Below are 13,014 nucleotides of genomic sequence, written 5' to 3'. Positions count from 1 at the left end.
ATGCAAGACCGATGGTTGGGTCCCTGCTGCTCTCATTTTCGGTTCATCTCCTATACATCTCTACTATGTGTGTATATATATATGTTTGTCTACACATTGTTATATATAATGTCTCATCATTTTTCTGGACTTTTTGTATTTAATTTCATGAGATTGTGTCGGTTTCTTCAATGAAACGTGAATTTTATTCATTCATCCATTAACGTGTATATACCTTAGAGATGCGTTTTAATACGTAAATCTTTGTCTTGATGTCGTTTCCATGAGCCACAAATTGCAGTTTGAAAATAACAGTACATATTCTTCATGTTTAGTTGCTTCCTATCTGTAAATTACATAATTCATAGAAAAAATAATAGTTTACAAATATCTAAATAGAAGAGACCTTCGAGAGAAAGTTGAAAGTTCTTAATGATTGACTTTCCCATATATTCTTTTGGGTGTCTTCATTATAAAAATAATTACAATGTACAAATAAAAACAAAAAATAGATGGATTTTAACGTAATCCAACACACCACAAGACTGGAACTTCAACAAAACAACTTTTGAAATATTCAAATTAATAAAATGATCAAATTTAGTTCCAACATACATAATAAGTCATATTTATGTTTTTTGGTTAAGGTTAATAAGTCATCATATTTATAATTCATATGAAGACAGACATGCCTTACATATGCTCAAACACTATCCAATATGCATGCATGCATACATACATATGTTAAAAATGTTTATTAATAAAATATTGTTTCAAAATTTTATTTTATTTAATTTTTTATTGTCGTATCACCTTAAAATATTTTTGTGTTTATTATGAAATAATTCAAAACTAAGAATAGAGAAAATGAAAATTGTAAAAAGCTTTTTTGATGTTCTTGCCCGTTGCCTTTTTCCTTCATCATTTAATTTTCTTAATAGAAAGATAATTTAGTTAAATGAAGTTTAAATTCATTGAATATTAATTATTTCAATTTAAAAATTCTAAACTATAAAATGGTTGTAATGTGTTTTCGATATCTCACCAACATTACCATTACAACAGAGGACAAATTAATGTTTTAAAGTTTTAATTTGAGATTACATAAATTTAATATTATACCAATGTTTTATTATAATAATTCATGTGTATCACGCGAATTAAAATACGTATAGAATTTTAAAAAATTTATTATTAGATTTAAAATTAAATATAATATATTTTGTTTTGATTTTATATTAATTTATATTTATATTTTGAATAAAAAGTTTTTTTAATAAATATGAAAATATCATGATATTACATTTTTTTTTTCAAAAATGAATTGTCAATAGTTTCGTGAGTTGTAATATAGAATCGTGGGATGAAATACAGAATATTGAAACAATATTTCTATATTTTTTACTACTCGAGATATAGTTCTATTTTTAGTGTATACTACGAGTGAAAGGACATACGAGACTGTCCTACTAGAATCTGAATATGTATGATAAATTACGTTTTATTTGAAACTACAACCCCTATCATACATGGTTTAATAGATGATGATAGAAGTTTCATGTATGAAGAACTAATTCAACTCATTCATCGTATAATCGAATATCTTAAAACATGTCGTGAATGATTAAATAAACCAAATTGTAATGATAAGAGCAATAAAAAATAAATTTAATAAAATACATGTCGAACTAAATAAAATATTCAACTAAATGACAATCTAACTCATATTTATTTAAATTAAAAGTGGAATGATTTTATACGGGTTGTTGAATTGATATTATTGTGATATGATAAAATATAAATAGAACATAAATATGGTATAATCTTCATTTTTTTTAAAATTCATCAAATCTTATTTTGTACAAAACTAAGAATAGAGAAAATGAGAATTATAAAATTCTTTTTTGATGTTCCTGTCCATTGCATTTTTCCTTTATCATTTAATTTTCTTAATACAAAGATAATTTAGTTAAATGAGATTTAAATTCATTGAATATTAATTATTTCAATTTAAAAATTCTAAACTATAAAGTGGTTGTAACGTGTTCAGATGTCTCACCAACATTACCATTACAACAGAGGACAATTTAATATTTTAGAGTTTCAATTCGAAATTATATAAATTTAATATTATACCAATGCTTTATTATAATAATTCACGTGTATCATGTGAATTAAAATAAGTATAGAATTTTAAAAAATTTATTATTAGATTTAAAATTAAATATAATATATTTTGTTTTGATTTTATATTAATTTATATTTTTGAATAAAAAGTTTTTTTAATTAATATGAAAATATCATGATATTACATTTTTTTCAAAAATGAATTGTCACTAGTTTCGTTATTTATATTTTCGTGAGTTGTAATATAGAATCGATGGATGGAATACAGAATATCGAAACAATATTTTTATATTTTTTACTACTCGAGAAATAGTTCTATTTTTAGTGTATGCTACGAGTGAAAGGACATATGGGACGGGTCCTATTAGAATCTGAATAGGTATGATAAGTGACGTTTTATTTGAAACTACAACCCTATCATAACATGGTTTACTAGATGATGATAGAACTTTCATGCAAAATATTTATCGGATCGAGTGATTCTAACTCATATTTATATATAAAAGTAACTAAATCTTAATTTTTTTTAAAAAATACAATTGTAAATGCAAAGTGTTATATGATTTATATTATTATTTAAAACTATATTTATCAGACTATCATTAATCACATTTTTTCAAATACTCATCGATTTATCAAAAGTAAAAATATTTTATCAAATCATAAAATTTTTAAAGATATGGTTTCAATGTTATACACATAATACATGATTCTATATTATAATCCACAAAATTATAAAATATAGAAACTATTCCAAATCTTTCTCCGAAAAAATACAATATTCCATTATCTTATATTTTAAAACATTATTATTTTAATTTAAAAATATAAATTATAAAATAAAAAATCTAATATATTTAATTCTGAAACTAATAACAATTTTTTTATAATTCATATATATTTTTAGTCCGAGTAATGTGTGCGGGTTAATAACTACGATTTTTCACATCGTGCTATCTCATAATTTTTTAAAAAAATATGAGTTAAACAATATAAAGTTATAAAATCAAAAACAAAATATATAATATATTTAATTTTATAATTGATAATATTTTTGTAAAATCTATTCGTATTTTTAATTCGCGCGATGCACACGAAAATATTTTTTAAGTGGAGTCAGCTCTTATTTTACCAAAAGTATAGCTCTTTTGTTGGGTTGTAAAATTTCTAAAAACATAATTCTTCTTCAGAAAATAAAATATCATGTTATATAAACACTTTAAAAAATTTCTCATTTTTTATATATGAATTATAAAATAAAAAAAATATATTATATTTAATTTTAAAACTATTAATAAAAAATTTTAAAATTTATATATATTTATAGTCCGCGCGATGCGCGCGGGTTATTACCTAGTGAGTTTCTATAAGAAACTTTTAAAACTTTGTGACAAAAATGATTATTTGATTTTGTTTATTTGATTACGGTAATTCGTATTCGTTTATTTTAGATTTTAAAAATTAATTAATTAAATAAATGATTATTTAATTTTAATCGATTTGATTTGATTCGAATATATCTAATAAAATAATTATCAAATAAAAATTGGTTCAATTATAATAGAAAATAAAACAAAATTTGAAACACTGTAGATTAAAAAAAAACATCATTTTGTTATATAAATCTCATTATGCTCATTTTTGTAATTATATATATTTTGATAGGTAAACAGTTATATTCGATTTATTTTGTTACGATTCGTTTATTTGGTCTAAGGTTAATTCAAATTCGATTGTCTCATATTTCAAAAATTTATAATCAAATATTATTTAATTTTAATCGATTCAATTCAATTTGATTGGAATATTAATCGGTCGTTCGGTTTTCGAATAACCGAACCCTTGCGCCGAAGTTTCGATTTCGAGTTCTCTTTTTTTTTTCTCTGCGAATTTTTCGGACGTGTTTTTCACCCTCAATGTTCCGACACCTGACTGTTGTCGAGGTCCTCAAACGGACACCCATGAAATCCAATTGCTTGTCCCAAGCAGTTTCAGACATCTCAACGGTTGCGCCGAAGTTTCGATTTCGAGTTCTCTTTTTTTTTTCTCTGCGAATTTTTCGGACGTGTTTTTCACCCTCAATGTTCCGACACCTGACTGTTGTCGAGGTCCTCAAACGGACACCCATGAAATCCAATTGCTTGTCCCAAGCAGTTTCAGACATCTCAACGGGAAAAAAAAATCTTGTTTGGATTTTGCTGTTCCGAGCCCTAACGGGCGTTTAAAACATAACTCCATTTGAATTTTAAAAAAAAATCAAATGAATTGAAGGGAAGGAAAATTAATTTTTAAATAAAAGGAAAGAAAGAAACCACAGCTGGCAAAATCTGACTGTTGGGGAGAGCTCGAGAAACCTCCATACAGTGTATATAACTCGTCAATTAGGCGAACCAGTCCAACTAGTCCAAAATACAACTGTCCACCCCTTTTCTCTCTCTCTCTCTCTCTCTCGCTCGCTCTCTCTCTCTCTCTCTCTCTCTCAATCGATCGATCTTCTCCGCTAGGTTTTGTCCTGAATTCTCTCCATCGATCGTGTCGGAAGCGAACTTGGGTCATCGTTTAAGATCGACAATGGCGCATGGGAAACCCAAATTTCAGTCGAAGGCGTAAAAGGCAGCTTTCGAGAGGAGAGTTCAGACACTGAAGAACAAAGCTAGAGAGCTCTCGGTTCTTTGCGATACCTCCGTCTGCGTCATTTGCTACGATTCCGACGGCCAACTCCATCACTGGCCGGAGAGACCCGAAGATGTCCGTCGGATCGCGGCGAACTACAGAGGTCTGAGCGAAGAAGACCGCCAGAAACACGCCGTAGATTTGAATGGGTTTTTGTCCTCGGAGGCTACGAAAGCTAATCGCGCCAGCAAGAAGCCGAGACTCGCGCCGGCTTACCCAGATTCTGATGGGACGGTGGACAATCTCTCAGATGACGAGCTTGGGGTTCTGCTGTCTCGAATTGACGCCAAATTAGTCCAATTTCAGGAAAGACAGAGTCTTGTGATGGATCATGGAGGAAGAACAGAAAAGGATTTCGAGGGTCGGAACGAAGATGTCGGATCGGAGAAATCGGCAACGGGCCCGCGGGGTGAAGAAAACACAGATGAAATCGACATCTTTAGGGGTTTGGAAGATTTGGATTGTGGGTTTCAAGGATTCGGCTTTGAGAGTTTCGGTGGTTCTTCGATGTACATTTGAAACTACACTGTATACTCAGACATGTAGATTTAGGGTTTACCATAGTGAAATTTCCCGTTTCTTCCATACACTTCAACCGCTCTCTGTAGATATGTATATGTTATTGATTACCGGTTTAAATTGACTTAACAGAAACCCGGTTAAAGAGAACCGACTATCTAGATCGGAATTTGGACACGACCATTAGTTTGTAGGATCCAGAGCTTATGTTACTGTAAGTTTCTTTCTTCTTACACTACTGCTCGTATAATATCAATTTTGTACACAACAAACTGAAGATGCCAAAATAATAATGGGGCTCATCTCCCAATGTTTGTCAAAAAGCCCAAAAAAAAAGGAACTTTTAAAAAAAGGAGAATACAAGTATTTAAATTTAAATAATGATTTAATGGTAACTAAATTGGGCTTATCCATGGTTGTTCTTATCCACCCCTCAAATGCATTTTCTGGGCCTGATCATTTGGAGTTGGGCCCACAATTAGGCCACTCAATTATTCACCAGTTGCTTTGCTTCACACGCATGATGATGATCCACGTGGCAATAAAATGTCCATCGGCACGGCATCCAACCCATAGTTTTATTGGCTCGCAATTATAGCCGTCCACGTAAGTCCGGCCAAATAAATTAGCATACGATGCGACCAGAAAAGTATATGACATTTGATTCTACGGCATGGTAATCTCCCAAATATAACATAAACTCTCCTTTTTTTGTACTATGCAAAAAAATTTACATTAAATGAACACATTTATTGATATGTTTTAGCCAATTTAGCATCGAAATTGTGCAGGTACATGCATTTTGGAATTCTATATTTATATTCAACGAAAAATCAATTTTATTATGAACCAAAGATTATAGGGCTATAAATACGCGGGATATCACATGTATATGGTCTAATATTTTAGTTCCCGATGTAAATCGAATCGTTATTTGTATACAGATTAGATTATAGGTTGAGAATCTGTCACTAGACGAAAATGGAAAAAGAAACCAATCCATTCACCCATTGAATATGTATTAGAATATTTGTAACAAACAGCGGATGCATTCAACATGAAAAATAAATGTCCTTCCACTCACACGGTTAACAATTGGAAGATTTTACGTCAACCCCACCTATATGTGTGTGTGTGTATATATATATATGTGCAGGTACATAAGCGTATACATACGAGCAAAACCACTATCTATAAAGCATAAGGAATATTGGGTGTGAAAAGGAAAAGAAAAAGAGAGATGAGGAAGCAATGGTGTTTGTTTGGAGTGGCGGCGGTGGTGGTGATGACGATGATGTCAGGAGTGAGGAGCGATGAGGTGTTCATAGAGAAGACATGCAAACAGACTCCGAACTACAACCTCTGTGTCTCTCTCCTCAAGTCCGATCCACGTGGCTCCTCCGCCGACACCACCGGCCTCGCCCTCATCCTCGTCGACCACATCAAGGTTCTCTCTCTCTCTTGTTGCTTGTTGAAATTGAGTAAAATTATTTTTTTTATTTTAAAAAAAAAAATTTGTACGTAGGCGACGGCGACGGAGACGTTGAAAAAAATAAGCAGATTGTACAAGAAGAGAAGGGAACTAAGAGAGCCGTTGGTGTCGTGTACTAGCAAGTACAAGGCGATCTTGGAAGCCGATGTTCCGTCGGCGGTGGAGGCTCTGTCCAAAGGCGTCCCGAAGTACGCAGAGGACGCAGTCGTCGACGCCGGCGTCGAGGCCTCCATCTGCGAGAGAGGGTTCCATGGGAAGTCCCCTTTGACCGCTTTGACCAAGTCCCTGGAGGATATTTCCGACGTGGCTAGGCCCATCGTCCGAATGTTGCTCTGATCCAATGGTAATACCAATACCCCCCCATCATCAAGCAAATCGTTTACCCCCCCTTGATGGTTGTTATGTATAAGCACAAGAAAATCGATTTAGTTCGTGGAATAATACACACATGGATCAAATCGGTTCTTAAATATAGCCATAGCTTTTGGAGTTTTGGTTATCAGAATGACATTATGCACGTAACCGGGGTATTTTCTGTACCGGTTTTGGTTAAGACGAAATTAAACCGGCAGTCAAAGTGAGTGAGGATATTGGGCTGGATGTTTCTAGAACAGGTTCACGGGAGTCAAACCAACAGTCACGGGGATGGCCCATGGACTCGCTTTTCCAAGAAAAAACATTTTCCAGAAATTATTATACTTTTAATTAAATAATTTAACTTGGACGTGTGTGAACGCATAGAGTTTGTTGGTCGGATACAAACAAAAAAGCCCACGGGTCCATTCATCCTTTAACCACACATATGACGTGGCTACGAAAATAAAAACAAATACACAAATTTGTATTTTATAGGCAACAACTTTGTAAAATAGTTTTCCAATTATCAGAGTGCATTATAGTTAGGGTAATCAAAGATCGGGTATCTCAGATTTTTAGAGTATTCGAATCCGAATCTGAATTTGAATTATTCATTTCAAAAGCTGAATTCGAATTCAAATCTCCGGATATCCAAACTATATTATCCGCAAGATAATTTTCGAATATCCAAATATTCGAATCCGACGAATTTAAACAAATTTTAATTAAAAACAAGTTTATATATTTTATACAAATAAACTAAAAAATTAATGATAAATATTTATACTAAAAATAAATAAATTATAAAATGATAGTTTTTTACATAAATAAATATAAAAACAATTAAATATTTATAGATATATTTGTAATTTTATAATAATTTAAAAATATATTATTTATTTTTTAACTATTCAGGTACCCACAGTTAATTATTTGATCTGAAAATATAAGTCTGAATCCGAACCCGAATTTTGGATTTAAACATATTAAAGAAAACTCGATCTCTATCTCGTTATACCACGGATATTCGAAATTCGGGTATCCGATCCTCTTATCAGAACGGATATCCGAAATTTGATATTTTTTTTATAATATGTGATTTGCCAAGAGTGAGTTTCGAGTATGGGTGGAGTCCATCCCTAATTATAATATAAGATGTAACATACCACACCTATTTTTTGGGTTTGGTTTCAGTGTTTTTTTTTTTAAATACTCACCAAACTTTAGATAGGAAGCTTTGTATTTGTCCTGAGTTTCAATTCATTTGTTATTGTCTTAAAAAACCACACCCAACGAACTATATAAATAATTTCGAACTCTATATATATATATATTCGATGAAATGACGGAACAGAGAATAAATAAGAATAAGCTAATATAAATAACTAGTACTATAAGCCTATACAGAACCACAAACATCAATCTCTAGCCCCCTTGTTTTGCACAGTCATCCTTCCACTCCACCATGTCCACACGTGTCGCCGCCGCACTCCTCCTCCTCCTCGCCACCTTCGCCCCGACGCATTCCTCCGACGACCTAATCGACAAAATATGCAAAACGACACCGTTCTACGAGTTCTGCGAGGCCTCCCTCCGGCCACTGTCTCCGGAGAACGCGACCTCAATCGCGGCGGCGATGGCCACCGTCGTTCTCCGGAACATGACGGATACCTTGGGCTTCATCCAGTCGCAGATAAGGCGGTCACGTGATCCCGCGGCGGAGCGAGCTCTGGCGGAGTGCGCGGAGCTTTACCGGCCGGTGGTTAAGTTCAACATCCCTCAGGCCATCGACGCCATGCGGCGTGGGGACCTTGGCTTCGCCGTTTATGTCATCGGAGACGCCGAGAAACAGGCCGACGCTTGTCAGAAAGGATTTTCAGCCGCCGGCGACGATGACGATGGCTCGACGGCGGCTCTCACGGCGAGGAACAAGCTCCTCAAGGACCTCTGTGACTTGGCCATTGCTGTCCTCAAGTCGCTTATGAAGGGTGGTTGAATTGATTACTTTAATTTTCTTAATTTTAAATTTTATGTAAATTATAATTTTGTAACGAGATTGGTGTGAGGGTTTTGTTCTGTTTCATATAAATATTAAGCTGATTAGCTGTGCCACATAATATATCAAGATTCTAAAAAGTTCTTGAACAGAAAATGTCATAAAATAAGTTTCGTATTATATTAGAAGGCAGGTTTTTAATTTTAAGCGATAAACAATTTATATTGTGTACAAATAATATATAAAAGTTTTTAACTGATAATAACTTAAAAATAATTAGAAAGTTTAATATTGCAATGAAAGGAAGGTCATTCAATAGGAAAAATGGTGTGGATTTATAATGTCACAACCCTGGTCACTATCACTGCATATCCTCCATTGTATATGGCCTGTATTTAGATGACGTGACGGGAAATTATTGAGACAAATACACGTGACATCACATGAGGGGGGTGAACATGTTCATTAATTTTGTACAGCACATAAGCCACATAGATTTTGTTTCAGATCTTACGTTGTCATATATATATTTCAATTTCAGTAATGCATTCCCAATCTCTCTCTCTCTTTTTTTTTTTAAAAAATATTAATTTACAATTATTTATTTCATTATACATTGAAAAGAAATAAAAAACGGATTTTTAATTTAGTCCCTCGCATCTTATTAGGAGAAAAAACAACCTTACTCGCATCCCATATTTCTCTCGTTATATAGTTGCCGAGGAGGCAACAGATTCCCCTCCCAAAATAAAAAGAAAAGAAACAAGCTTCCACAAAACACAATAACACATGAGGTGAACCGTCCATCTAAACCGGAAACGACTTGACCGTCCGGTACAGGATTGTCCAACGATAACCAAACGGTTTAAGCTTCAACCGCATTGATCCAAACCTGAACAACTGCAACTCTCTCTACCAAGCCCGTAGTTTTATTATTCATTTAGGAGAAACATGTAATGACATTTTCCGATTCAACCGCAAGAGAGAAGCTCCGTCGTCAGGCAAACTGCTATGCCCGAGCACGAGTCCGTTTGGTCCGTTGGCCGAAACCAAACCACCGTCGACCCTCACAGAGACCGTCAATGGAGATTTCCTGAAGCTTTTTGAAGCTGCATTCGATGACATTCCTGAATACAAAGACAATGTTCAACACAATACAACAATAGGGCTAAGGGAGGGAGAAAGTCAGGTTGAAATATAAGTGTGTGATCAAAGGCAATTAATTACCTTGAAATATAATGACGAAGCAGAAGATAATGGTTAAAAGGGTGGCGAAGGCGTTGCCTAGGGAAGAAGAAGAAGCGGAAGAAGCAGCCTTAGCAGCTTTCATCTTCTTCAAAGCTCGCATCCGCTCAATCCTAGCGCGCTTCAGCATTGCTAACTCTGCTATCTCCTTTATCAGTTTCTGATCCGCAGCATCCAGTGATGGTCCCCGAGGTGGTCTTGGAGGCTTTGACGCCGACTTCTTCCTTTTCTCCTTCCTTCCACTTTTCCCGCATCCCCCCGTTTTATCCGCTTCACGAGCTGCCTTCACCGGTGCACCCACCATCCCTTCTCCGGTCTTCACTTGTTTTTCTTCCCCAACCCGGCCCAGAAGCTTCTCGGGGGACTTTCTAGAACATTCATCGGATTCTAGCCCACCCGTCTCAGGATCAACCTCCAAATCTTTACTCATCGAGAGTTCTCAGCCTAATACTGCCGATCTAACCAGAGTTCCGAACCACGTCCCAAACTTTAGCACAACCACAGTTCCTCAGAGCAAAACCACTCTGAGCTCAATCTGGAAGACTTTTCAAGGCCCAGAGAAGAATTTATGCTGAAGAAACGTTGCCTGGCTACTTGGAAGTCTCCGGGTCAAGTTCATGTGCAATATTGACCAAGATATTTGATCACAACAGATACACATACACGGAAATGCGTGCACATATATATATATATATATATATATATATATAATATGTGTGTGTTTGTGGGTGCTGAATCTCTTGCTTTGCAAGGTTGTGCCTCTGCTCCTTTTATTAGCAAAAACGAGTGAACTGCTCAATAAATGGACGCCTCTTCTCCCTTTACTGGGCCACAACCTCCCGAGAAATGGTCTCAGATCTGCAAAAAACACAAACGGGCGATTGGTTACCAAAAGATTATCAAGGGTTCATTCAAAGTTTAATAAGAGTACTAACACACATAAAGCAGGCCTAGGGGCTGGAGGGAGGGGCTCTAAGATACTGGAAAAGTTCACAGATTTCGGGTAATGATGTGTTGATGAATCCGATGTATAGTGAAAAGCAATCAACCTTATAAAAATATTGATCCTAAATTTATTGACATGATCGGATAAAAATTGCATTTTTACTTTAAACTTAGAGCATAAAGAAGCAAGGGTTTCCTCAGCTTTGGCTCTGCCCTCAATTCGGGGAACATATTTTCCGAATGAATTAAAAAGAAATGACACCACAAATGAAATTAACTAGCAGAATCGAAATGAATCTCTCCAACGTCGAATCAAACGCGGAAGATAAAAATCCAAACAAAAGAACGACAACAAACCAAATGGGAGGGGGAAAATGACGAGGATACGACGATGTACGAAGATCGATCAAAAGGAGCCAAAAGCCAACGAATGAATCGGAGATTATTGCAGGTAAGAAGCAAATCGGAAGAACATTTTTTTTCCAAAATAAAAAAAGAGAGGAAAGATTACCTTGAAGCGAAAGGGAAGGAGACCCAGATCCAATGCCGGGGAAAGGAGCAGAGAGGCCGAGGAGAAAATGACGGGTTCAGACCGATTTATCTATTTATGCGATTCTCAATCAATTTAGGAAAATAATATTATGTATATATGTATACACACAATCACCAAAATCTCGTTTTCCTTCTCAAACTCTCGGAGGAGGGATTGAAATAGAACCAAAGAGAGATATTCCAAATGCGATTCTTGCTTTTATGATTATTATTATATAAGGCAATGATAATACGGAGTTTACGCGTTAATATAGTGAAATTTAAAAAGAGATTTGGTTTTGTGTTGGATTTTTATTGAAGAAGAAGGGACAGAAGATTTGAATTGAGGTGTGGGCTTTGGGCATGTGTTCTTCTTTAATATAACATGTGAGTTTCACCAGCCGCGAAGCTTCACCGACACTGCAGGATGGGACGTTTTCTCCCATTAATTGCGTTAATATCCCTATATTATACATTTCTTTATACTTTCATCCCCACATTTTCGTTTCGTCCCCACCCCAGCCCATGACTCCGAGGCCCGTTCACAGTATTCCCGTTTTCCTACAAGTGGGCCGTTCTCATTTGCTAAGGTGTGGGCCGCAACCTTCACCGGCTCCCGGAACCGCAACCTTCACCGGCTCCGATTAAGCAAGCTGCCCTTTCTTATCTTCGATTCTGCTCCCCCGTTTCTAGGGTTAGGGTTCTTTGATTTATCCGACTGTAGTTGCACAATTTGCTCAAATTCGAGTTGCTCAAGCTGGATAGACACCAAGGAGATCGCCATGGAAATGGCACTTACGACGATTCCTACCAGGACCACCACCGCAATCATTCCAGAGGCCCCGCTCGTTTCTCCCATTCCCCCGCCATGAACCGCTACGATGACGACGACGACGGTATCAGCCGCCGTCGCCGCCGTGGAAACAGCCCCAGCAGTTACCGAGTCGGAATCGACGGCGTTGCCGTCTCTGGTAGTCGTCGCCGGGCTTTTGAAAGCCCTCCGCGTCACGACGTCCCCGGCGCAGGACGTGGAGGTTTCCGGCCGATGAATGTTCCACCCGGTGGAGTAGATTTTCAGCGAATGGGTCCTGGCGTTATCGGAGGTTTTCGGCAAATGAGTCCCGCCGGTAATGGCGGGGGGCGGGGGGGG

General features: G+C 35.7%; 5 protein-coding genes across 7 annotated transcripts in view; 4 read left to right on the top strand and 1 right to left on the bottom strand.

Annotated features, from left to right (window-relative positions):
• LOC104820442 (agamous-like MADS-box protein AGL103) overlaps positions 1–5,298 on the top strand; it is an 11,537-nt gene extending 6,239 nt beyond the window's left edge. Inside the window, exon 2 of the mRNA XM_010550885.1 lies at positions 4,724–5,298. Within this exon, the coding sequence (XP_010549187.1) occupies positions 4,724–5,298 (575 nt within the window). The remainder of the gene's footprint in view (positions 1–4,723) is intronic.
• Positions 5,299–6,468: 1,170 nt separating this feature from the next.
• On the top strand, positions 6,469–7,289 carry LOC104820316 (cell wall / vacuolar inhibitor of fructosidase 1). The gene is made up of 2 exons (XM_010550708.2): positions 6,469–6,745; positions 6,824–7,289. Exons 1-2 carry the CDS (start codon positions 6,539–6,541, stop codon positions 7,124–7,126), a joined length of 510 nt encoding a protein of 169 aa, XP_010549010.1. The 5' UTR covers positions 6,469–6,538; the 3' UTR covers positions 7,127–7,289.
• Positions 7,290–8,457: 1,168 nt separating this feature from the next.
• Positions 8,458–9,264, top strand: LOC104820315 (cell wall / vacuolar inhibitor of fructosidase 1). The gene has a single exon (XM_010550707.2). The coding sequence runs from the start codon at positions 8,613–8,615 to the stop codon at positions 9,141–9,143; it is 531 nt and encodes a 176-aa protein (XP_010549009.1). The 5' UTR covers positions 8,458–8,612; the 3' UTR covers positions 9,144–9,264.
• Positions 9,265–9,767: 503 nt separating this feature from the next.
• LOC104820314 lies at positions 9,768–12,211 on the bottom strand. The gene is made up of 3 exons (XM_010550706.2): positions 11,845–12,211; positions 10,371–11,246; positions 9,768–10,270 (listed from the first exon to the last, which is right to left on the bottom strand). Exons 2-3 carry the CDS (start codon positions 10,816–10,818, stop codon positions 10,080–10,082), a joined length of 639 nt encoding a protein of 212 aa, XP_010549008.1. The 5' UTR covers positions 10,819–11,246; positions 11,845–12,211; the 3' UTR covers positions 9,768–10,079.
• Positions 12,212–12,327: 116 nt separating this feature from the next.
• LOC104820311 (flowering time control protein FCA-like) overlaps positions 12,328–13,014 on the top strand; it is a 9,773-nt gene continuing 9,086 nt past the window's right edge. Inside the window, exon 1 of one of the 3 annotated variants that reach the window (XM_019203307.1) lies at positions 12,328–13,000. In XM_019203307.1, coding sequence (XP_019058852.1) covers positions 12,733–13,000 — 268 coding nt within the window. In that variant the 5' untranslated portion in view covers positions 12,328–12,732. The remainder of the gene's footprint in view (positions 13,001–13,014) is intronic. The other 2 variants (XM_010550702.2, XM_010550704.2) reach the window with 2 other exon arrangements.

The sequence above is a fragment of the Tarenaya hassleriana genome, unplaced genomic scaffold, assembly GCF_000463585.1.
Source record: "Tarenaya hassleriana unplaced genomic scaffold, ASM46358v1 Cleome30, whole genome shotgun sequence".
Classification (NCBI taxonomy): Eukaryota; Viridiplantae; Streptophyta; class Magnoliopsida; order Brassicales; family Cleomaceae; genus Tarenaya; species Tarenaya hassleriana.
Note: the sequence above shows the minus strand (reverse complement) of the source record. Positions and strands in the feature narration are given on the sequence as shown.